This window comes from Talpa occidentalis, unplaced genomic scaffold, assembly GCF_014898055.3.
Source record: "Talpa occidentalis isolate TD23 unplaced genomic scaffold, MPIMG_talOcc4v2.1 talOcc4.226, whole genome shotgun sequence".
Classification (NCBI taxonomy): Eukaryota; Metazoa; Chordata; class Mammalia; order Eulipotyphla; family Talpidae; genus Talpa; species Talpa occidentalis.
Genome location: NW_023602363.1, coordinates 1 through 24,440, shown reverse-complemented (window position 1 = coordinate 24,440; position 24,440 = coordinate 1). Strand labels below are relative to the sequence as shown.

Genomic DNA, 24,440 nt, shown 5'->3' with positions numbered 1-24,440 from the left:
CCAAAAGGCCGAGAAGCGATGAAAACCAAATTCTGATTCAGGGGAATTATCTGTACGTGATGAATTACATGTATGTGACTAATGGTTATTTGAGATATCATCAAGGAAGTCAGAGGCACAGGCACCCCAAATCAACCAACACCCTTAATGCTGGTTGGGGGTTGCTGGAAATTTATAAGGGGCAAAGGATGGTGAGGGAAGTCACGGCTCCACATTTCTAAGTCCCAGGAGGTGCCAGCTAAGTCTAGGTGACAGGAGTCAGGGAGTTTGACTTTCCATGAGCATATTTTCTTGGCAATCAACTGAGGCTCGTTTCTGATACCACTATCAACTCAAAGAGACATAGAGATTCTCCGAGATATTAGGGATGTAACACAATTGACTTTCAAGGTTCCCAGAAGTGCAGGTAAAGTCTAAATCTAATGATCAGGAAGGAATAAGGGTGCAATTCAATGAGCAAAAAGTTAATTCTGAAGAGGGAATGCAAAACAATGCTTAGATTTCATTCAACTTATTCCAAAATTATTTAGCCCAGGTGCATTTTCTGTTGAAAACTGAGGTGATCTGGCGACAATATCTATCCCCACCCCCTCCCTGTTCTGACAGAGGACTCAGCTCTGCCTGTGCTCCCGGATAAATTTCCACATTTCATGACATCATAAAATTCCAGAGGTCAGGTCAACCCTTTAAAAGTCCTCCATAGACCCTAAGTGGCTGCGGATGTTCCACCCACAGTGCCACCCAGCCTGCCACCATGTGGGAGCTCCTCCCTCTCTTGCTACTCACCCTGGCCTATTTCTTCTGGCCCAAGGGCAAGTCCCCTGGTGCCAAGTACCCCAACAGCCTCCCAGCCCTGCCCTTGGTGGGCAGCCTTCCCTTCCTCCCCAGACATGGACATCAGCATGAGAACTTCTTCAAGATGCAGAGAAAATATGGCCCCATCTATTCCCTTCATATGGGAAGCAAGAATACAGTGATCGTCGGGGAGCACGAGCTGGCCAGGGAGGTGCTGGTCAAGAAGGGCAAGGACTTCACCGGGCGGCCCCAATTGGTAAGCTGTGCCCTGTGCCTCCTTTCTCACCATCCCCTGGGGTTGTGCGGGTCTCAGCCAAGACCAGTCCACAATACCTGTAATTCCTCCAGAGACACTGTGGTTTGGCTGTGGGTGGGGAGTGAGTTCAGACCCCATTCAGTGACTTAACCAGGCAGGAAGGATGAAAGGAACTCTCATACCCTGAGCAGCCCTGGCATGGGCAGAGTGGAGCCCTCACTCCACGCATCTTGCCCCTGAACTGGATGATAATGTCTCTCAGCCAACACTTCCCTAATTAATGACAGTGCTAATGAAGCAATGAGGCCGGTATCCAGCTTAGTAAATGCTCAGAAAACAGTCTTTATGAAGTTCCTTTTCATGTGCAAGATGGGCATAGTGCTCACTCTCTCCATGGGAAGGGGGATGGGAAAAGCCGAAAAGCCGGGCCCTGGGAGGACAGGGTGCAACTTCCCTGGATCTGTCTGCAGCTGCTCCAGCTCACAGGGTCTGACCCATGGTAGCATTTCAGGGCTGAATGGTGCATCCTACTGAGCTCACTCAGGTGCTTCTAGGGGAAGAGGAGGGGCCTGAGATCCAGAAACACTGCCAGAGCCCCGTCCTAGCACCCTGCAGCTCACTGCTTACCTGAACACCCAGACAGGAACCCAGACTCCCATCTTTGATCGGGATGACTGATGACTTGCCTTTCTTTGCTTGCATCAGTCAGCCAGCTCAGTGGGTCAACTGCCTCACTCCCGACTATTCTGAGCTCTTCTCTCCCTAAAAGAAAGAGATCTGATGGGGCTAGTGGGTGAGGGTAGAAGAAGGAAAGCTTTGAACCCTCATGCTTCTGGGGAGGGGGCTACCTCTGGAGATGGTGCCTTGCCCCCCGAGCAGAGGGTATACCAGACTCCTGCTCTTCTCAGATTTGGCTGTGGTGGCCAAATTTCCATGGCACGCAGACTTGCCATGCAAAGATAAACAGAAAGAGATGAGCTGATGCGCCTTCAGCACTCGCGTAGGGCCCAGAAGAGGCAGAACCTGGACAGTCCTGCTTTCCACTGGCCTGCCTGCCCCCCCTCTCCAGTCCCCAAGAAACACAGTTCAGAGAGCTTGTCCAGCCCCAGCTCTTGCCCCAGGGAAGAAACCAATCACAAAGGACAGGCCCAAAAGTCAACCTGTCATTAAACTAAATCACTAGACCCTTAGATTCAAAGCCAGGGTTTTGTCGGTTGGGGGCAGGGAGTGGGGGGTGCTGGAACGGGGGCTTGGACCTGCCTTACCAAGCCTCACAGTCACCGTGGAGCGGACCAGGGAAGCCCCACATGGGGGGAGGGGGAGCAGCTTGGCAGGTACCTGTGTTCTCCCTTGGGAAGGGGAATAGGTGCTAGAGGCACAAGGCAAGCTAGGTAGATGATATCTGCTTCCTACTGTGTTTCTTCCTCTCTAAAGGTGACTCAAAGCATCCTTTCTGACAACCAAAAGGGCATTTTCTTTGCCGACCATGGTGCCCAGTGGCAGCTGCATCGGAAACTGGCACAGGCTTCCTTTGCTTTGTTCAAAGACGGCAACAAGAGACTGGATGACATCAGTGAGTACCAGACTGGGCCCAAAGCTATGGGGTAAAGGGTTTTGAAGAGCTCATTCTAGCAGTTTCTGCATCACTGCTGCCATCTAGTGGCCATTAGCACACAAGGGCTCTCTCTCCTGCAGGCATGTCCTCTTCTCTGGTTCTCTTGCTCTCTCTGGTTCAATGGAGTAGGTAGACAGGGGTTCAAAGTATTGCTTCATTCACCACCCTTATGTTCTTGTCCCTGTTTAGTCTGTCAGCAAATCAGATTACTGTCTGATTTCCTGGCCACCCAAGATGGACAGTCTGTAGATTTGTCCTTGCCTATCTATCTGGCGATGACCAACATTATGTGCTTCATCTGCTTCAACATTACCTACAAGAATGGTGATCCTGAGCTCAAGATCATTAAGAATTACAACAATGGAATCATGGATACTCTGCGCCAGAACTCTATGGTAGACATATTCCCCATCCTGAAGGTGAGGATGAGACCAGGTCCCACATTCAGATGTCAGCAGAAACTGACATGGTCCCCAAGACTTCTTTTTTTTTAAAGATTTATTTATTCATGCAAACAAGAGCTGGGGTACAGGCCAGAGATGTGGAAGGTGAGAAGATCCACCAGAGACAGAATGGGGAGCAGAACAGCTGGATTTACTGAAATACACTGCTAAGGGGAGTGGCAGGCAAGACAGGAGACGCCTGCTGCACCATGTGGGTTACCTCTCTGGCCAGTATTGACTCAGGCCACAGTTGTGATAGGGCTGAGACTTAACCCCTAGGCTGATCCCCAGGTCTTAACTCGTACTCCTGGGCTCCAGACACAACTTACTCCTGACCACCAAGCCACAGTGACATCTATCTCCATAGGCACTTAAAACCTTGTACTTTCTCTTCATAAGCAGAAATAGTGTTTGAGCAGTTCTTTCTGCCCCTGTGCTGTGCAAGGGTCCTTTACTCTTCTCTGCCTTTAGGATAAACCTATTCTTTTGAATATAAAAAAAGAAAGACATAGCATTTTAATGATGCATTTTAAGAATCATAATACATGGTTCTCATTGAGGTATACACTGCCATTTCCACCTGTACACAATGAATACATTGCCCCTGGAGGTAGATTTCATTACTCTCATCCAGCAGAGAAAGATTTGAGAAGTCAAGGAACTTGCCCAGGCTTCAGAACCCCTCTCCCTTATTCCTAAAGGCTGGGCACGTGGCAGATGTACTAAGTACATCTTAAGTACATCTCACTCAGTCTTGATGTTTGATTGAATGAGGAAGAGGAAGTGAAAAACTCCCTTCTCCCATCATGGATACTGTCCTACTTATCTGAGCATCGATTTGGGGCCCTATCTTGCCGCCATTTTGCTTAAGGCCTAGGGGAGTAGGCAGACAGAGTCATGCCAGGAGAGATTTGTGTGGCAGGAAAAGGACAGTGGAAGAGGAAAGGATTTGATTCTTCTGTCTACTTTTCAGGTTTTCCCCAACAAAAACCTGGAAAAGATGAGAAAATGTGTTAAAATGAGAAATGAATTCCTGACTGAAATCATTGAAAAATACAAGGTAGGAGCTGGAGCAGAAGAGATTATGAGTCATGTTGAACGCGTAAGAACATTGGGTCGATGCTGGACACTGGGCTCTCCCCACCTCCCAGTGCCTGGCACACAGTAGTCACCAATGGAGATGGACTCAATTCATCATGGGGGTGGGGAAGTGAGGAACTAAGGATTCTAGCCCAAAGTTAGCCCTAAGCCCAAAGTTTGAGGAGGGCCCAGTGCTGCCTCCTAACTCCACATCTCATAGGTCCTACCTAGGTACTGTGCTCCCTCATCACCGACTGGAACCTCCACTCTGGGATGAAAGTAGGTTTTAGACGGGGCTCTGCCCTCAACACTGTCTCCAATCTCACCTACCAGGAGAACTTTAGCAGCGACTGTATCACTACCATGCTGGACGTGCTGATCCAAGCTCAGATGAACTCAGACAACAACAATGCAGAACCAGGCCGGGATTCAAAGCTGCTTTCAGATAAACACATTCTCATCACCATCGGGAACATCTTTGCGGCCGGTGTGGAGACCACCACATCCATGTTGCAGTGGATTGTGGCCTTCCTGCTGCATTACCCTCAGGTGGGTTTCCCTTCATTCCATTCTTCCTAAACACCCTTGATCCCAGCCAGCCCAAACTCTTTTCCTGATTTCCAGAGAGGCAGAACCGTCAGAACTTCATTGCAGAAAGACTCATGATGCAGTCCTTAATGAGCAGAGCTTGGCTCTGCCCTCGGGAGGACCTATACCTTCTGGAACAATGGTGTGGGTAGCACATTCACAAATGCACTGCGTGTGACTCTCTCTACTGGATGTGGCAATAGGTTCACTAAGGCCAGGCTTGAGCCTGTTGTCACATCCACCTTCTCTGGCCCACAGTTGAAAAGGAAGATCCAGGAGGAGATTGATCAGAATGTAGGTTTCAGCCGCACACCAACTCTCAGTGACCGCAACCATCTCCTCCTCCTGGAGGCCACCATCAGGGAGGTGCTGCGCATCAGGCCTGCATCCCCACTGCTTCTGCCCCACAGGGCTGTCGTCAACTCCAGGTGTGCCTTCCTGCCTATATCACCCCATCCCATGATGCATTCAGCATCATCTGAGCAATGATTTGGGTCCCTATCTTGCCATCTTCCCATTGCCCAGTACCTCTTTCATCCTGGTCCCCTTAGCTTGCTGATCAATTGATGGTCCATCACTGAGTATCAATCAGCCTACCCATGAGCATACCCATTAATGGATCCATCAGACTCACACCCAGTCACAGTCCTAGGTTACTGACCTCCCTCAGAGGTGGCCCGCTGTCCTTGGAGACACGTGGTCTGGATAAGACTGGGTACTCTCTCCTCAGCCCAGTCCAGCAGCCTCAGGCACACACAGATGTGCACCAGCTCAGATGCATCCCCACCTGCCCCGACATTCATGCACCCACTCCACAGGGTTCATACACAAGTGGTAGTCAGGCACAGTGGGCTGGAGAAGCGCTAGATGCATATGGATCTGGCAGAAGTTAAGGAAAAGGTGAGGCATTAGGGGTGAGGGAGGAGAGGCTACTTATCTCTTCGCCAGGGAGCAGACTGTGCAGGCTTGGGGCTGAGCAGGTGGGAGCCACAACATTCCATAACCCCTTCCTCTCCCTCTCTGGGGCAGCATCGGTGGTTATGCCATTGACAAGGGCACAGATGTCATCATTAATATGTGGGCGCTACATCAGAGTGAGAAGGAGTGGGACCAGCCTGACAAGTTCATGCCTGGTGAGTGTCTGTCCTGTCATGCTCCAGAGCCAAACAGCCAGCCTGCTCTCTGTGCTCCTCTGACTACTTGGCTTCGCCCCTGCAAGGCTCGCTACTGGAAAACTCTGGGTGACAACCACTTGTACCAGTTGACATTTCTCTGATCCCCCAGACTTGCCAAACTTCACACTGGACTCCTCCTGTCCCTGGCACTAACTACAATCTCTCTTCTCAAAATGCTGTGGGGACATGGGCCCCCCCAAACACACCCTAGCCCACTGAGGGGTGGCATTTAAACCTGCTAACACTGCCTCTTTCCATCCTCCTGACATTCCATTTCCTGTGAGTGATTGAGGCCAACCTGAGAATAGCCTGAGGGTCCCTCAAGTAAGGTTGTCCACCTTCCAAGCTAGGGTTGCCTGGACAGGGCCCCATCTGCCCTCTGGGACCTGGCCACGCCTCTGCTTTCTCCTGTCCGGCCCCCTGACTCATGGCTGCCTCCCTTGTCCACAGAGCGCTTCTTGGACCCAACAGGGAACCAGCTCATCTCACCATCCTTAAGCTACTTGCCCTTTGGAGCGGGACCACGCACATGTGTAGGGGAGATGCTGGCCCGCAGGGAGCTCTTCCTCTTCATGGCCTGGTTACTGCAGAGGTTTGACCTCGAGGTCCCAGACGATGGACACATGCCTGCTCTGGAAGGTATCCCCAATGTGGTCTTTCTGATCGAACCTTTCAAAGTGAAGATCAAGGTCCGAGACGCCTGGAGGGAGGCCCAGGCTGAAGGGAGCCCCCAGAACTAGAACCTGGCACCCGACTCCAGCAGATAGCACAGAACTAGAGGTGGCCCTCCCCCTCTTTTAACCTCTCCCCTCCCCCAGCCCTGGCATGATGTGCATAAACTGAGCAGTTTCTATTCAGAAGGGCCTTGAGAAGCCCATTCATTTCCTCACTGGTTCATTCATTCTCTCAACAAATACTTATCGAACAGCTGCTATGTGCCTCTCACAGGGCCTGGACAGGCAACCTCCCTAGTCTCGCGATGCTACATTCCCGTGAGGACTGACCTACAAACAGGGACTTCAGAGACTCCTGAGTTCACTGAAATGAGCTACACTGGTGATGGTGGAGTGAGATGAGGAGAGACTGGTGGAGGGGGAGGGCGGCCAGGAAACACATGGTCAGGGGTGGTGGCAAGGCCTGGGGAAGGTGTCCGGTGCTGAGGGAGCACTTGAAGGTCCAGGTTACTGTGGGTGGGAAGGTCTCCAGGTGGGAGAGGTGAGCATGGCCAGGGCAGAGCCAGTGAGGCAGGGAGTGGGTCCCTTTTGAGCCTCAAACTGCTCTTTCCTTATCTGTGACAAGTACATATTGAACAACAATTTCCCTGGTGTGGTGCAGGAGGGGGAAGTGGGAGCCCTGCTTTGCAAAGTCTGCTGTATGCTGTGCTACAAATATGCCCACGTGACAGCCATAGAACTACCGACATGATGTCAATGAACACAGAGATGGAAAGGGACAATGTAGCTTTTTGTTATTCATCATATTATATAGTAAAGGCCTTTATATTGTATTTCCATCCTACAGAAGCATAATCATCAATCACCTTAAGGACAGATGTAGTAATTTTTAATATTACCTTCATTTTTAATATAACTTATTCATTTGTAAATTGATATAGTACAATTGTTTAAGTGCTGCTTTAGTGAACAACCCGTAAGATTCCTATCCATTTAACAATCCGCTCTTGTAAACTCTAAGAGCTGCTCTGTTTTAGAGGAACCATATTTACATTTGTGATGTTCAGTGTAACTTATGTGCTTCCATCAGTAAAAACTATACAGTTTGCTGTGAATGTTGAGCAAAAATTATTATTTAATCTTTGGACTTATTTGGTGATTACAAGATTCCAGCCCCTCATCTTATTATCTTAGTTACCTCCACTGCCATTTCCTCCTTTTTGAGAGAGTCACATGCAAGGAGCATCATCATCAGAGGGGCATATGATCTAGTCTGTCTTATATTTAATTTCCTTTAGTATTTATCTGGCATTGAGATCTATGATTTTATTTTTTGGTTAAAACTTATGAGATAGGGGGCCTCCCTGGTGGTGCAGCGGTTGAACGCTGGGTTGCAAAGCTGCCCGAAGCCTCCGCGGTGCCGGTTTGATCCCCGGCTGCTCCCCGGCCACCGGAGGAGGGTCCCGCATGGCACGCAGACCTCTCCTGCCGCCCGCTGCTCCCCTCAGCAGTGTGCTTTGGTCCTTCTGCCTGCTCTGCTCCCCGCTCTGGCTCTGGTGAATTCTCTCACCCTCCCGTGCTTCTGACTGTACCCAGTGCTTGTATAAATAAATAAATAAATAATAAATAAATCTTTAAAAAAAAAAAAACTTATGAGATAGGAAAATGAAGTGTTTGTCTTTCATTTACTTAATGACTGTAAAAACTAATTAGTCCTCAAAATAAAATCCCATTGTTAAAATAAAGAAAAATTAATATATAGATAAGACACATAAACAAGACCCAGTATTGGGGAAACAAGCAGTCTATAATTAAAAGAATTAAGACAACTTAAAGCCTTCTAATTAGCACCTTACCTCTCCAGCTCATCACTGTCACTTCCAGAATGCAATTGTCCAGAAAGATTAAATTGCTCACAGCCTCAGATGGGACCCCACACTCTCCTGGGGTCTTCCATGCTCACTTGTGCCTGGCACATACTGCACATTCAATAATCTGTAGAGCAAATATTGCCTAGAATTCCCTTTACTTTTCTGTCCACCTGGTCAGCTCAGTTTCGAGGTCCCTACTCCAGGAAGGGTGCCCTGAAACCCTGAGGTGGGCTGCACTCTTGTCCCCAGAATCCTGTGCACACATGGTACATGGTACTCACCAGGAGCTGCTCTCACTGGCTTTGTACACCTTCTTTCTGGCCCCAGTTGCACACACACACCTCAGTGCCTAAGTCTCCTGTGAAGCAGCGATATCTGCCAGGAGTCTGGTCTGCTATCCGGGAGGTCGCGCCCAGCTTGGAGCTGTCATCTCTCAGCAGCTACCCCAAATTCAGAATCCTTGCCCAGGAAGGCCCTGGGATCAGTTCCCAGGGCCACAGAGCCAAAGGTCACCTTACTTAGTATAGAAATCTGGACACACATACATAGTACTGGCTGCGCATACATACTATAATGGCTAATGATCTCTTTTCTTTAAACTAAAACTCTTGCTTTGAACTAAGATTAAACAAGCAGCCCTGGAGGTACCAGACCACGATACTCAGAAACGATAACAAATTCTTGGAACAGAACATAAACAATACCAAGAACATCAACTAGAATGGGCAGGCCTAGTGAATCAATTCACTTACAACTGTTTTTCGTAAGACTCATTATAAAGCAGCCAGCTAGAGATGAGATGTTAGAATGGTTTCTTCAGGGCCTCCCTGGTGTCACAACGAGTTAAGTCTCAGCACAATCAAGCTATCTGCAGCCAATACAACATTAGTTCAATCCCCGGCCAGGGAGCTAAACCACATGGTGTAGCAGACCTCTCCTTTCTTACCTGCTGCTCCCCTCAGCAGAGTATTTCAGTCAATCTGCCTGTTAGGCTCCCCACTCTGTCTCTGGTGAATGCTCTCACCACTCCACACCTGTGGCCTATACCCCAGTTCTTGTATGCAAAAATAAAATACATCTTACAAAAAAAAAAAAAAGAATGGGGCCTCCTTGGTGGTGCAGGGGGTTAAGTACCACGGCCTCTGCAGCGCGAGTTCAATCCCCAGGCGGCCAGGGAGCCACCCACATGGTGCAGCAGACCTCTCCTGTCTCACCTGCTGCTCCCCTCAGCAGTGTATTTCAGTCAGTCTGCCTGTTCTGTTCCCCACTCTGTCTCTGGTAATCCTCTCACCCCCCGCATCTCTGGCCTGCACCCCAGCTCTTGTGTGCATAAATAAATAAACCTTTTAAAATAAATAAATAAAATAAAAATAAAAGAATGATTTCTTCAGGGTGATGTGCCCACCATTCTCAGCCCACCGGGCAGCGATCTAGATAATTGCGCTTCTTAAAGATTCAATTCCTATCTGTTTATTGGTTTTTTGGTAAAACAGGCAGCAGGGCTCAGCACTCCAACAAGAAACTTCAGGGGTCATCAATGGAGGAAGGGAATGTTTCCTTTGGCTCCATCCTAATTAAAAGTTTCAAAAGCTAGATAGTCTTCTTTCCCAGGGAAAGTTACTCCCTGCCCCACAGGTTGCTCTTTGCTTTCATAACAGGAATGACATGAAACACAAGCCACATTCCTCCACAAATGCAGATTCTTGCAACAGGAATGCCTCGAGGAAGTGGAGGGTTGAAAATTCCCCTGAAGGGTTTTTTTTTTTTTTTTTAAAGATTTATTTTATTTTATTTATTTATTTATACAAGCACTGGGTACAGTCAGAAGTGCGGGAGGGTGAGAGAATTCACCAGAGCCAGAGCGGGGAGCAGAACAGGCAGAAGGACCGAAGCACACTGCTGAGGGGAGCAGCGGGCGGCAGGAGAGGTCTGCGCGCCATGTGGGATCCTCCTCCAGTGGCTGGGGAGCAGCCGGGCATCGAACCGGCACTGCAGAGGCTGTGGGCAGCTTCGCAACCCAGCGCTCAACCGCTGCGCCACCAGGGAGGCCCCCCCTGAAGGGTTTGGATAACAACCACTCTTTCTCACCTTGAGGACACAGGGGAACTGAGCTGTTCTGTGCAGCTGTCACTTATAACCTTTTTACAACTCAGTTCAAATTAAGCATTTTGGCTTCAACCTGGCATAGTACAAACAAGTGCCACCCCTGTGTTTGTGAGGTGTTTTGCCCTCTCTTGCTCAATTGGCCCTGAACCTGGTAGAGAGGTGAGCACACTCGGGAGGGTAATGGTGGCTAGCAGTCAACACTTGGTCCTTTTAGAGCACAGGGCACAAAGGGGAGGAGGGACACGGTGTGGCAGTAAGATTTGGTTCAGGAACCCCCAGAGCAACCTGCAAGAGAACGCCTGGCCTCCAGCACCTCCATGGCCACATGAGCTTGTGATCTTGAGTCCACATTTCTTGAGTTTCAGTTTCCTCTCAGCGGGAAGGAGGTAAGTCTGCCTACCTCATGGTGGCTGGCATGATGAATAATAAAAGCATCATATCCGTGTTGGCTAACACTGCAATTTCGGGGTTGAGTCAGATGGTGGTCTAGTCCCTCTTCCCCTTCCCAAGTCATGGCTCCCGACCTGCAGGGGCAGGCTGGCTGCGCCACCACACTTCGGGGCTGTCCTTGAGAGCACCCAAGAGCCTCACTATGTCCATTACATTATTCTACCCACAAGTCTGATAGATAAAAGAGGAGGGAGGTTAAAGGAAAATTGGAGGGGAATGTGATATCAATGGCGGATTCTCAAATTTTATTTGGGATAAAAATCAAGCATTTGAGTCAGCTGAGGTAAGAGTCATTCAAGAGGTGAGTTGATGCAGGAGGCAAGCAACAACAAATTAAGAACTGTAGGAGGTCTGAGGAATGGGCTCAAGAAAGCAGGTAGAGGGGTGGATTATTTTTAAAAATATGAGTAATACAGTCAGTTAAAATAGTTTCTATCTCTGTTCTTCTCTCCTTATTTCTTTTTTAATTATCAACTCAATTTCAATTGCATTCACATAAAATAAATTTTTGAAAGATATACATGGAAAATTCTTCCTCCTACATCACTCCACTGACACATGCACAAAGTCGAGTATGCTTTGAGAGACGCTTTATCACATACAGGATAAAAAAGGACATATATTCTCCCACTTTACTCCATTGTATTCTAACCTCCTACTATGGGGGATGTAGTACCAACAATTATAAACATTAATGATTCATTCTGTATATTGTATGACATTCACAGAATACATTCTTACAATGGGTCTTGTACAAAATGTGCTTAATAAAAATTTGTCACGCTGTATTATCACAAGGAGTATAAGATGCAGTTAAGAGCTAAGACCCCTAGACTGCTGAATCCCACCTTTGTGCAACTTGACTAGTCGTAGGACTTTGGGCAAGTTCATATACCTGCTTCCTCTGCTGTAAAATGCAGATGGTGACAAGAGTCACACCTAAAGTATGAGTTTTTATGAGGATGAAATGACTATGATATAAGACAAAGCACATATCAACAAAGTATTGTATTTTGCCAAATATTGGAGGTGTGATTAGAAACAGAAGAGGCAATTGCTTACCTCTCAGGTTGAAGGGAAGGAACCAGAAAAGGAGAAACTATGGGTGATTGAATTTAATGCTCTCAGACTCCTTAAGTAAAAGGTAAGATTATCTGCTGAGCATACAATTAAGGGAAAGACTTGAAATTTGAAGGAGTGATTGGAGGGAAATTGGGGTGAAGACCTTTGCATTTGAGGAGGTGTCAAACTGTGAGGTTGCCATGTGGGCTGATCACTCCCATAGACTCAGAGGCAGCAGCATGGCAGCAGGATGAAGAGGAAGGCTGAGAATCAAATGAAAACGAGCCACAGAAAGTCAGTAAGCAATGGCACTAGTGAAGGTTTGAAACTACAAAAGCACAAGAATTCATACGCAGAGCTGGAGCAGTGGGGACCTGGCAGGCTGGGGGGAATGAAGAGAATCTCACTTGCACTGCCTGCCCCTGACGTGAAGTGTCTTCATTCGAAGGGACAGCACAGGAAGGGCTGTCCACAGAGAAGAGTCCAGGTAGGTAAGGCAGGGGGCAGAGAGAATATTCTTTAGCTAGGTAAGGAGAACCAGGAAGAATATTTGTTCTAGAAAGTGAAAATACCAGAGCGTCCCGGAAAACAGTCTTGGAGAAAGAGAGAGAAAGCAGCAACTGGAGGACAGGTGGAGTAGAAGAATCATAAAGTAAGAGGGGCTGAGAGAAGGGAGCATACAGGTAAACTGAGCCACTGTTTTGAGGAACTGATGAAAGGTATAAATTCTCTCTTTGGAAGAAAACATGTTAATACTTCATGCAATTCTCAGAAACATCACAAAATACATAGAGACCAAATTTTTAAGTAAACACTTTACGGAGAACCATGTACTTTCAATAAATACCGTCCTGATCAAAATGAGCATACCTGTGTCAAAGGCCTGCAGATGAAGAAGCAGACCATTGCCTGTTGCCCAGCACAGCCCTCCTGAGCCCTCCTGCTGTCACTTGCCACCCCCAGAGTAACCACTATTCTGACTTCTACAACCATGCATTAGTTCTATCTATTTATGAAATTGATGGACATAACCCATGCCCCATGAATGCACTTGGGGCTGGCTTCTGCACTCAGCGCTGTGTTGGGGACAGTTATCCCTGTGGGTGTGCAGAGGCAGCTGGAGTTCATTCACTTGCAGTTCATTCACATTCCACTGTGTGATGGATCACAAGTTACCCATCCACAATCAATAAATATCTGGGAAATTCCTAGGTTGAGATGATTATAACCAGTGCCACTATGAGCACCCTTGAACATGCTTCTGGGTGAACATAGCAACAATTCCCGCTGGTTATCTACCTAAGAATGGGGTTTACAGGTCATACGTTCAGCTGTAGTAGTTAATGGGGCTTCTGCTCTAAACAAGAAACACTAGAAACAGGGATACAAGGGTAGTAGATTCACAGAAGGTTTAGTATGAATTCAGAACTCTGGAGCCCACTCAGTGAATTTCTCAGGGATGTTCCATAGCACTTTCACTTGCAGCCTCTACTGGCTATAACCCTGAAAAATGTCATCTGTCCGGGGATTCTGATTTTCAAATATGGAAAATCCCAAACCTGATTCCTCGCTAAGATACTACTTCCTTCTACACAATCCGGGGACAATGGTAAATGGGGAGTTCCAAGAGGGAGGACTGGCCATTGCCCCCCTACCTAGACTTTATCTTGCCTGTGCTCTGGACTTGAGCCGCCGTTGAGACAGCACTACCAACCAAACCAGGTCATATCCCTGCGGTTCAGAGTCAGGCTCTGAACCATAAGGGTGTTCCCAGCAAAGAGGTGCTTTAGTAGCGAGTAGCACTGTAGGGTAAAGAAAATGTCAGGCTTTTCTGCCCTTCCGCCATCAGGATAGATGATGGATCCTTGTCCTGAATGCATGCCTGATGGCGGGCACCTGGAATAGGGTGTGGGCATAGGTAGATGGGATACACCTGCGCTAAGACTGTGCTTTTAAGGGCGGCGTCATGGGGACGCCAGCAGAAGCCGAAGCAGAGAAAGCAGCAGTAGAAGCTGAAGCAGAAGCCGAAAGAGAAGCCAAGAAGCAGCAGAACGAACGCTAGAGAGCCCAAATAGAACGCTAGAGGCCTACCAGCCTCCCAGCCCCCCAGCCAGCACCCCTGCCTGCCATATGCCTGGTGAACCCCAATAAAAAACCTGCAAAACTACTGAGGACTCTTACTCCTCCTTTACCCAGTCTGCATGGGATCAGAAAACCTGCACTGTGTCCTGTCCTGCCCTTACAAGCACCAAGCTGGGAGGGCAGCAGAGTCAGTACTCAGAGAAGGCTGCCTCCCAGAGGGGCAAGTGAAAGGATACTATGGAGGAGGAAAGGGAACGTGGGAACAAGCAGGAGTGGGGCGGGTTTTCTCTCTCAAGGAGAGAAGGTGCAGGGCAGTCTCGGAGCTGCCTAGAGAAGGATTTCAATCCTTTACAGGAGAGGGCTGAAAATATTTCTGGTGATGTGTCTCTTCTGTGTTATCAGTTAAAACCACCCTCACGTGCCCCTCAGGCACATTTTATCAGCATCATCAGAGACAACAGAAGTATCTCCTTAAGGATCACACAACCATGCTGGCTGCTAAGGCAAGGGTCATAATCCCAATCAGGCCTCATCACAGAGGTATCTATAAACAACTAAATCAGGTATTTCTTTGCACCTAAAACCCAAATTTTTCTCAGGAATCAGCAGAGGTTTATTTCTGTTGGCACTATCATCCCAGAGAGAAATAGAGACTTGTATTAGGAATGTAATAATCAATTTTCCAAGTTACCAGGAATGAGGGTATAGCGATTTATGATGAGTCCTAAGAAGGAATGAGGGGTGCAATTCAGTGAGTTAGTCCTTAAGAGGGAATGAAATTCAGGGCTTCCTAGTGGCCTAGGGGTTAACTCTCAGCAGTATCACCCCTGTGCCAAGAGGCTAACCGAAAAGACACAGCAGACCACTCTGTCTCGCCCAATGCTCCCCTCAGCAGTGTATTTCAGCACTGGCCTGTCCAGACCTCACTCTGTCTCTGGTGAATCCTCTCACCACCACCCCCCCTCCCCCCCACACCTCTGGCCTACATGTCAGATCTTGTATGCATAAATAAATAAATCTTTAAAAAAAAAATTTGGTTCTGGCGGCACAGCGGCTAAAGTCTCAGAACTATTGCCACCCACTGTGGCATGAGTTAGATCCTCGGCCAGGGAGCTGACCCACATGGCACAGCAGACCTCTCTCTCCTATCTCACCAGTTGCTCCCCTCATCAGTCTATTTCAGCATCTCCGCCTGTTCTGCTTCCCGCTCTGTCTCTGGTGAATCCTCCCACCCTCTTCACCTATAGCCTACATCTCAGTTGTTGTACGCATAAATAAAAAATAATTCTTAAAAAAAATTGGTTCTGGGGCCTCCCCTGGTGGCGCAGGCGGTTGAGCTCCACACTGTGAGATTGTCCACAGCCTCTGCAGCGCCGGTTCAATCCCGGCCGGCTGGCGAGGGTCCCACATGGTGTGGCAGACCTCTCCTGTTGCGCCCGCTGCTCCCCTCAGCGGTGTGTTTCCTCAGTCTGCCTGTTCTGCTCCCCGCTCTGTCTCTGGTGAATCCTCTCACCCTCCTGTGCATCTGGACTGTACCCCGGCTCTTGTATAAAAATAAAATCTTTTAAAAAAATTGGTTCTGGGGGTGCAGAATGCGCAGACACCACCCACCCCTACATATCCCTCCAATCTTAATGCCCAAAGTCATATACGTTTCCTCTCCAGCCTTTCTTGGGTGAAATTCTCAGGAACATGTATCTACAGCACCTTCTGTCAAGTGCCAGACTGCCCCTGCTCACTACTCCAAAACTCCTAAGGTTTGTAAATGCCTTGGAGCATTTACAAACTTCCCGAAATTTGAAACCACCCACTTTAGCCCTTGGTCACTGACCATTCTAGATATGTCCAGAGATACTCTAGACTGTGGAAGTGACCCTGCCCCACAGCCCAGGGAAGGTGCTGTAACTCCAGCTCCCAGGCACCAGGCACACCTTCAACAGCCCTGTCCTTGCCGCCTGACTGAGGGGGGCTCCGGAAGGGCAACAGGGCAAGGCTGAGAACTGCCTGGTTCAGAGTAGAAAAAGAAATCAAGGATGCCCTGTGAGGAGGCAGGATCTTCCCCTAGAGCTGCTCCTTCTGCCTCCAAGGGCTTGCTAATCCGGTGGTAGTAGAGCATTCCCCACTGTTCCCGCAGCTCAGTCCTGCTGGCCTGTGGCTGCAGGTCTTGCCTGAGGGCCAGAGGAGCATGAGGGCAGCTGTGGCTGACCCTGGCCCCCATCACAAGCAGCCTGGAGAGCTGCTAACACCCACTGAGATGCTGGAAGAGGCTTAACCAGAGGTTGCCCCTCCCTCTTCCCAGTTTGTCCTCCAGGGTCCTCCACCAGCTGGCCTCTGAACCCCAGCATAACCATACAATAAAATATTATTCAGTCATAAAAAGTATGGGGTCTGATACAGGCTACCACAATGATAACATATACTAATGAAACATACTAACTGAAATAAGCCACACACACACACACACACACACACACTAGTATTATATGGTTTCCATTGTGTGAAATAGGCACATTCACAGGAACCAAGAAGGTTAGAGGTAACGAGGGAGAAGGGAGGGGGAAAGAGAAATTACTATTGAATAGGTACACTTTCTGTTTGGTGAGGAAAATGACTTGGCAGTAGACACTGTGGAGGCTGTGAGTATAGTTAAAGTGACTACTTGTTCTCCTAAAGAGAGTTAAAATAGTAAATATTTTACGTCTACTTTACTTTTATAGTTTTTCAACCCAAAATTGCTTATTGTGAATCAGAATAAAAGAACATTTCATTCTGGTGAGAGGTATGTTATTCTGATTAGGCTGAGTAGTTGTTAACAAATCTAGCGCAAATTACCAGATAAGTGCCACATCATTTCTTCAAGATTGATTTTTCAATGACTACAAATTTCAGTTCTTCAAAGTGAAGCTGGTCAACCTTTGCAGTTCTCCTTCCAGTTCAACCTGATATTATTCTCTCACCTTGTCCAGAAAGAGCTTCTGTCCAGGATCAAGTGCCTTATGAAATGTCACTGCTCCTGCAATGGTCTGAGACTGCAGACTCCATGAGTGAGGAGGCTGAAGAATTTTGTCCAAAGTCCACCCTGCTTCCCACCACTCCGAAGCCAAACACAGAGTAGAGCTGGCATCAGGAGACCTAGGTGGACTCTGAAAACTGGTATATCTAAGAGATGGGCTCCACCTCTAAAGAAACCACCTCAAGTCTTGAGTTCGAGTAGGGATTTTCTGAGGGCATCTTGAGGAAAAGCTGCTGTTCACTGCTTCTGCAAGACTGCTCATGTCCTGGGGTTATCTCTAGTCCTTGTTGACAAGCTCCTCTTGTGGTGCCTGGGATGGAACAGGTGGTCTGGGTGGTATCTCCATGACTCATCCTCCTAAAGAAAATCAGCAGGGAATGCTGGCAGTGTGCTGAAGGCCTAGGGGAGGTCTATGCTGATGACCTAAGGACACAACTTAGTGTTCTGAAGGTTGCTGTAACGGACAGTGACACAGAGGCCTTGTTTCTATGTTGACATTTTCACCCTTTCAGAATCATAGAGAGTCTGTCACTTGCACCCAACTGGAAGCCAGAATGGAAGTCCAAAGGGGCCAGGCCAATCTACTCCTCTCATTCTGCCATGGAGCTTTCAATATAATAAAGTTCTTGGATACTCATCCAAGATCACATAAATAGAAAGAGACCAGGTGAGAATTGGAACCCAAGCCTCTCAGACTCTAGGGCTCATGCTCTCAACCCCTGGGCTCCACTGCCTATGGAGACAGCAGCAAACCAGGAGTTAGGACACCTGGCTTCTTGCTGTCGTTATCTTGTAGGACCTTCTATAAGCCTTACCTTTAAGGGCCATACTTTCTCTACCTGTTAAATAATAAAATTGGATAAAATGTCTCTGACAGTCTCTGTTGGCTATAACACTCAAAAATGTCATCTGTCCAGTGATTTTGATTTTTCAAACATGTAAAGTCCCAAACCTGATTCCTGACCAAGATAATACCTGCTTCTGGACAACTTGGGGACATTGACAAAGGAGGAGCTCCAAGAGGGAGCTAGACTCTACCTACTCTGTACCGTAGACTTGAACCACTGCTGAGAAGGTGTTACTAATCAAAGCAGGTCATATCCCTGGTGATCAGAAGCCAGACTCTGAACCACAAGTTTATTCCCAGCAAAGAGGTGCTTTATTAGCAAGTGGCACTAAGTCAGGAGGCAGCAGAGTCAGTACTTGGAAGACTTCCTCCCTGAACAGCAAGTGAAGAGAGACTATGATGAAGGAGAAAGGGTGTGGGAACATGCAGGAATGGGACGGGTTCTTCTCTCTCAAGTAGAGAAGATGCCAAGTAGTCTAGGGGCCGTAGATCAGAAGAGGATTGAAAGTACTTCTGGTGGTGTCTCTCCTTCTATGTTATCAATTAAAATCTTGGTACTCCTCAGGCACTGATGTTATCAGCATTCTTGGAAGCAAGAGAAGTATTTCCCTAAGTATCACGCAACCATAAGGGCGCTGTTATGTCTTCTAAGGCAGGGGTCATATTACTTGTCAGAACAGGTCACACTGGTATCGATTGCCCCTCCCCTCCCTGTCTGGGTGAGGCTTAAGGTATCTCTGCTTCAGTTTAAACTTCCACATGGTAAGACATCATAAACACCCAGGTCAGACCCCACCCTTTAAAAGGCCTCCATGCTCCCTAAGTGGCTCTTTCAACCACAGTGCCTGCCCCATCTGCCACCATGTGGGAGCTCCTCACTCTCTTGATGTTGATCCTGACTTATTTCTTCTGGCCCAAGGGGAAGTGCCTTGTTGTCAAGTACCCCAACAGCCTCCCAGCCCTGCCCTTGGTAGGCAGTCTTCCCTTCCTCCCCAGACATGGACATCCACATGTGAATTTCTTCAAGCTGCAGAGAAAATATGGCCCCATCTATTCCCTTCGTATGGGGAGCAAGACTACAGTGATCATTGGGGAGCACCAGCTGGCCAGGGAGGTGCTGATCAAGAAAGGCAAGGACTTCGCTGGGCGGCCCCAAGTGGTAAGCAGTGCCCTGTGCCTCCTTTCTCTCTCTCTCTCACCATGTCTACAACGACCATCCCAGCTCCAATAGCCTGTAATACCTTCAGGGACAGAGCGTGATTTGGGTTGTGATTGGAGAGTGAATTCAGCCCCCATCTAATCTCTCAACCAGGCAGGAAAATTGAAAAAAGTTTCATTCTCTGGGCAGCCCAGGCAGTGGGCAGAGGGGGGTTCCTCACTCCAGGCATCTTGCCCCTGAACCGGATGATCATGTCTCTCAGCCAAGACTTCCCGAATTAATGACAGTGCAGATAAAGCATTGTCCCAGGGCCAGTGGGAGACAACTGCCTCAGTCTCAACAATTCTGAGCTCTTCTCCAGGAAAGAAGAAAGAAAAGGCTAGTCAGATGGGCTTGTGGGTCAGGGTGGAACAGAGAAAGCTTTGGGCCTTTGTGGTTTTGGTACATACCTATGAAAACAGTGACTTGCCCAAGATCCAACTGAGTGTACAACACTGCTAGTATCTCCAGGCGTGGCCTTCAAAGGCATACACAATACAAATAGGAGAGGAATCCTAAAGGAGATTCATTGCTGTGCCTTTAGCACCCCCAGAGGGCCCAGGGAAAGTCAAAAGTCTAGGCAGTCCTCTCTACCAGAATGCCTGCTCTCTGCACCTAGGAAACAGAATTCAAAGACCATATCCATCCACAGTTGCCTGCCCAAAAGCCAACCTATAATTTTAACTAAATGTCAGGACCCTAGGATTTGAATTCAGGGTTATTTCTTCTCCTCACACTGCCTCCTTTATGGAATTGGGAACTGGGTCTGGATGAGGAGGTTTTAGAACTGCCCTACCAAGGCCTAAAATCATGGTGGAGTAGAGCAGCACGGTGCCCACATAGGGATAAGCAGGTGCCTGTCTTCTCTCATTAAGGGGAACAGGTGCAGGAAGCCCAGGACAAGGCAGGTAGATGATGCCTGCTTCCTACAGTGTTTCCTGCTCTCTAAAGGTGACCTTAGGCATCCTGTCAGACAATGGAAAGGGCATTGCCTTCGCTGACCATGGTGCCCAGTGGCACCTGCATCGGAAGCTGGTGCAGGCTACCTTTGCTCTTTTTAAGGATGGCAACCAGAGACTAGACAACATGAGTAAGTACCATCTGGCTCCCGGGGCTGTCTTAAGATGGTTGGGGAGGGGAAATTGGTTATTATTGCCTTAATTTACATTTATTTAGCTACTGTTAAAAAATACTGTTATTTTGCTATCTGTCCCTGGTTAAGATGGAACTGCATGCCACATAAGGGTTGAGAGTGTTGCTTAGTTCCCACCTTTATGCTCTTTTCTCCCCTCAGTATGTCAGGAAATCAGTTTACTGTCTGATTTCCTGGCCACGCAGAATGGACAGCCAGTAGATTTGTCCTTGCCTGTCTTCCTGGCGGTGACCAACATTATGTGCTTCATCTGCTTCAACTTCACCTTCAAGATTGAGGATCCTGAATTCAAGACCATAGAGCATTACATTAATGGCATCATGGATGCTCTGGGCCAGAACACTATGGCAGACATATTCCCTATCCTGCAGGTGAGGAAGAGACCAGGCCCCCCCCTCAGATCCCAGCAGACCTTTCCAGGGTCCCCAGTTTTGAAAAATTACTGCTCAGCTCTAGGACCATACTACTCATTTCTACCTCAGCCACAATAACAGCTCCCACCTTGACACATAAAACCTTGCCCCTCCACTGAACAAATAGAATTAACATTTTAATCATTCGTTAAGACCCTGAACATGGCTTTCATTGAGTTATCAATGGCCATGTGTCAATATTAGGGGACTCCACAAGCATTTGTCGTGCCATTTCACCAAAGGTAGTTTTCTTCATATTCACCCTTCAAAGATAACAGTGATTGGGATTAAAGAATTTGCCTACGCTCCAGAGTCATGTCTGTCTCTACTTTCTAAAGACTGCACATAGCATATATCTAAGTATTTACCTCATTCAGTTTTAATATTTGAAAGAATGGGGAATGGGAAGTGAGAAACTCCCTTCTGCCTTGTTGATATTATCCTATTTATTTATTTGTTTGTTTGTTTGTTTGTTTGTTTAAAGATTTATTTTTATTTATACATACAAGAGATGGGGTACAGGCCAGAGATGCTGGGGGTGAGAGGATTCACCAGAGACAGAGTGGGGAACAGAACAGGCAGATTGGCTGAAGTACACTGCTGAGGGGAGCAGCAGGCAAGTCAGGAGAGGTCTGCTAGGTCCTACCTAACTCTGGGCTGTAGAAGCTGTGGATAGCTTCACAAGTGCTATAATTAACCCCTTGTGCCAGCAGGGAGGCCCTTGATATTATCCTATTTATCACTGATGATCCCATTTAGGTCCCCATAACCTCAATTTTGACTGAAGTCCAGGTGGAATAGGAACTCTCTAGAGAGAGAATTCTTCCAAGAAGGATTTGGGCAGCTAAAGAAATTAAATGAAAATGATTATTTTCCTACTTTTCAGATTTTCCCCAATAAAACCCTAGAAATGATGAGGAATTGTGTACAAATGAGAGAACAATGCCTGAGTGAAATCATTGAAAAATATAAGGTAGGATGGAGCAGAAGAGATTGAATACTTGAACATGTGTAAACAGGTTGGATTGATGTTGGACACTGGGGCTCTCCCCACCTCCCAGAGCCTGGCACACTGTTGGCATCAATGGAGATGGACTCAACTCATGATGGGGGTGGGGAAATGAGGAACTGAAGAGGTCCTAGAAAGGACCACCAAAACCCAAATTCAAGGAGGGCCCAGTGTAGCCTCCTAATTCCATATATCATAGGTCCTACCTAGGCCACGGCTCTCCCTTATCTAAAAGGAGAACCTCTACTCTGGGATGGAAGTAAAGGAGGGTGTTCAGATGGGGCTCCGTCCTTAGCACTGTCTCCAATCTCACCTACCAGGAGAACTTCAGCAGCAACTCTATCAACACCATGCTGGACGTGTTGATCCAAGCTCAGATGAACTCAGGCAACAGCAATGCAGACCCAGACCAGTATTCAAAGTTGCTTTCAGATAAACACATTCTCAGCACCATCGGGGACATCTTTGGGGCTGGTGTGGAGACCACCTGCTCTGTGGTACAGTGGACTGTGGCCTTCCTGCTGCATTATCCTCAGGTGGGCTTCTCTCTACTCCAGTCTTCCAAAACATCCTTACTGCACTCAGCCCAACCTCTGATCCCAGAGAGAGGTAGAGGCACTACCCTCAGACCTTCTGTCCAGAAAAATTGGTAATCCCACCCCTTACCCAAGCAGTGCTTAGCTGTGGTCTAGGGAGAAAATATCCCATTATCTGGAAGAAAGACCTGAGTTGCACACTCACCACTGGGAAGGGTCTAGACAGCTCTTGTAGATTTGACAATAGAATTATCATAATGTCATGTTCTCCCAGGCTTGAGCCTGCTGATCACAACCACTTCCTCTGGCCCACAGCTAAAAAAGAAGATCCAGGAGGAGCTTGATCAGAATGTTGGTTTCAACCGCACACCAACTCTCAGTGACCGCAAACCATCTCCTCCTCCTGGAGGCCACCATCAGGGAGGTGCTGCGCATCAGGCCCGTGGCTCCAATGCTCATCCCCACCAGGCTATCGTCGACTCCAGGTGTGCTTTCCCTCCCATTATCACCCACTACAACGATCCATTCAGCATTCTTCCCAGGCCATCTGGTCGATCCCTCCTTCATCGTGGTCCCTATAGCTTGCTGATCAACTTATGGTCAATGATTGGCTATCAAACAGACTACCCATGAGCCTACTGATCAATACATCCAACACACTCACATAGTCACAGCCTACAGGTTACTGACCTCCCTCAGAGGAGGCCTGCAGTCCTTGGAGACATGTGGTCTGGATAAGACCCAAGTTCTACTCCACCCAATCTAGCAGCCCCAGGCACACACAGATGTGCACCAATTCAGATGCATCCCCACCTGTAAAAACACTCATGTATCCACTACACAGCGTTCATACACAAATTGTTATCAGGCAGAGTGGGTTGGAGAAGTGCTAGATGCATATGGATGTGGCAGAGTTAAGGAAAAGGTGAGGCATTAGGGGTGAGGGAGGAGAGGCTACTTGTCTCTTCGCCAGGGAGCAGACTGTGCAGGCTTGGGGCTGAGCAGGTGGAGCCACAACATTCCATAACCCCTTCCTCTCCCTCTTTGGGGCAGCATTGGTGGTTATGCCATTGACAAAGGCACAGATATCATCATTAATTTGTGGGCGCTGCATCACAGTGAGAAGGAGTGGGACCAGCCTGACAAGTTCATGCCTGGTGAGTATCTGTCCTGTCATGCTCCAGAGCCAAACAGCCAGCCTACTCTCTATGCTCCACCGACTACTCGGCTTCACTCCTGCCTGGCCCCCCTACTAAAAAGTTCTGGGTTGCAATCCTGTATACCAGTTGACGCCCCTAACAAATCCCCTAGAATCACCAACTTTACAATAGACTCCTTCTGTGTCTTCCCACAATTGCAATCTCTCCTCTCAGAAGCTTGTTGTCACATGGTACCCACATACACACTCTAGGCCCCTGGGTGGTGGCATTTAAACCTGCTAACACTGCCTCTTTCCCCATCCTCCTGACATTCTACTACCTGTGTATGATTGAGGCCAACCTGAGAATAGCCAGAGGGCCCTAAGTAAGGCTGTCACCCTCCCAGGCTGGGGTTCCCCAGACAGGGCACTATCTGCCTTCTGGAACCTGCCATGTCTCTGCTTTCTCCTGTCCTGCCCCCTGACTGATGGCTGCCTCCCTTGTCCACAGAGCGCTTCTTGGACCCAACAGGGAACCAGCTCATCTCACCATCCTTAAGCTACTTGCCCTTTGGAGCGGGACCACGCACATGCATAGGGGAGAGATGCTGGCTCGCAGGGAGCTCTTTCCTCTTCATGCCTGGTTTACTGCAGAGGTTTGACTTCGAGGTCCCAGATGATGGACACATGCCCGCTCTGGAAGGTATCCCCAATGTGGTCTTTCAGGTCGAACCTTTCAAAGTGAAGATCAAGGTCCGAGACGCCTGGAGGGAGGCCCAGGCTGAAGGGAGCCCCCAGAACTAGAACCTGGCACCCGACTCCAGCAGATAGCACAGAACTAGAGGTGGCCCTCCCCCTCTTTTAACCTCTCCCCTCCCCCAGCCCTGGCATGATGTGCATAAACTGAGCAGTTTCTATTCAGAAGGGCCTTGAGAA

The 24,440-nt window shown here is 48.2% G+C and overlaps 1 protein-coding gene and 1 pseudogene across 1 annotated transcript; both read left to right on the top strand.

The window, feature by feature from the left end:
• The first annotated feature begins 754 nt into the window (after positions 1-754).
• On the top strand, positions 755-6,791 carry LOC119253889 (steroid 17-alpha-hydroxylase/17,20 lyase-like). Its single transcript, XM_037521133.2, has 8 exons — positions 755-1,051; positions 2,486-2,624; positions 2,856-3,085; positions 4,083-4,169; positions 4,523-4,738; positions 5,036-5,205; positions 5,807-5,910; positions 6,403-6,791. Exons 1-8 carry the CDS (start codon positions 755-757, stop codon positions 6,690-6,692), a joined length of 1,533 nt encoding a protein of 510 aa, XP_037377030.1. The 3' UTR covers positions 6,693-6,791.
• Positions 6,792-18,900: 12,109 nt separating this feature from the next.
• On the top strand, positions 18,901-24,407 carry LOC119253888 (steroid 17-alpha-hydroxylase/17,20 lyase-like; annotated as a pseudogene).
• The last annotated feature ends 33 nt before the right edge of the window (positions 24,408-24,440 follow it).

Coding starts and splice junctions, on each gene's coding strand:
- LOC119253889 (XM_037521133.2), top strand. CDS start 755: ATGTGGGAGCTCCTCCCTCTCTTGCTACTCACCCTGGCCTATTTCTTC. Junction 1,052..2,485: donor TCACCGGGCGGCCCCAATTG/GTAAGCTGTGCC, acceptor TCCTCTCTAAAG/GTGACTCAAAGCATCCTTTC. Junction 5,911..6,402: donor GCCTGACAAGTTCATGCCTG/GTGAGTGTCTGT, acceptor CCTTGTCCACAG/AGCGCTTCTTGGACCCAACA.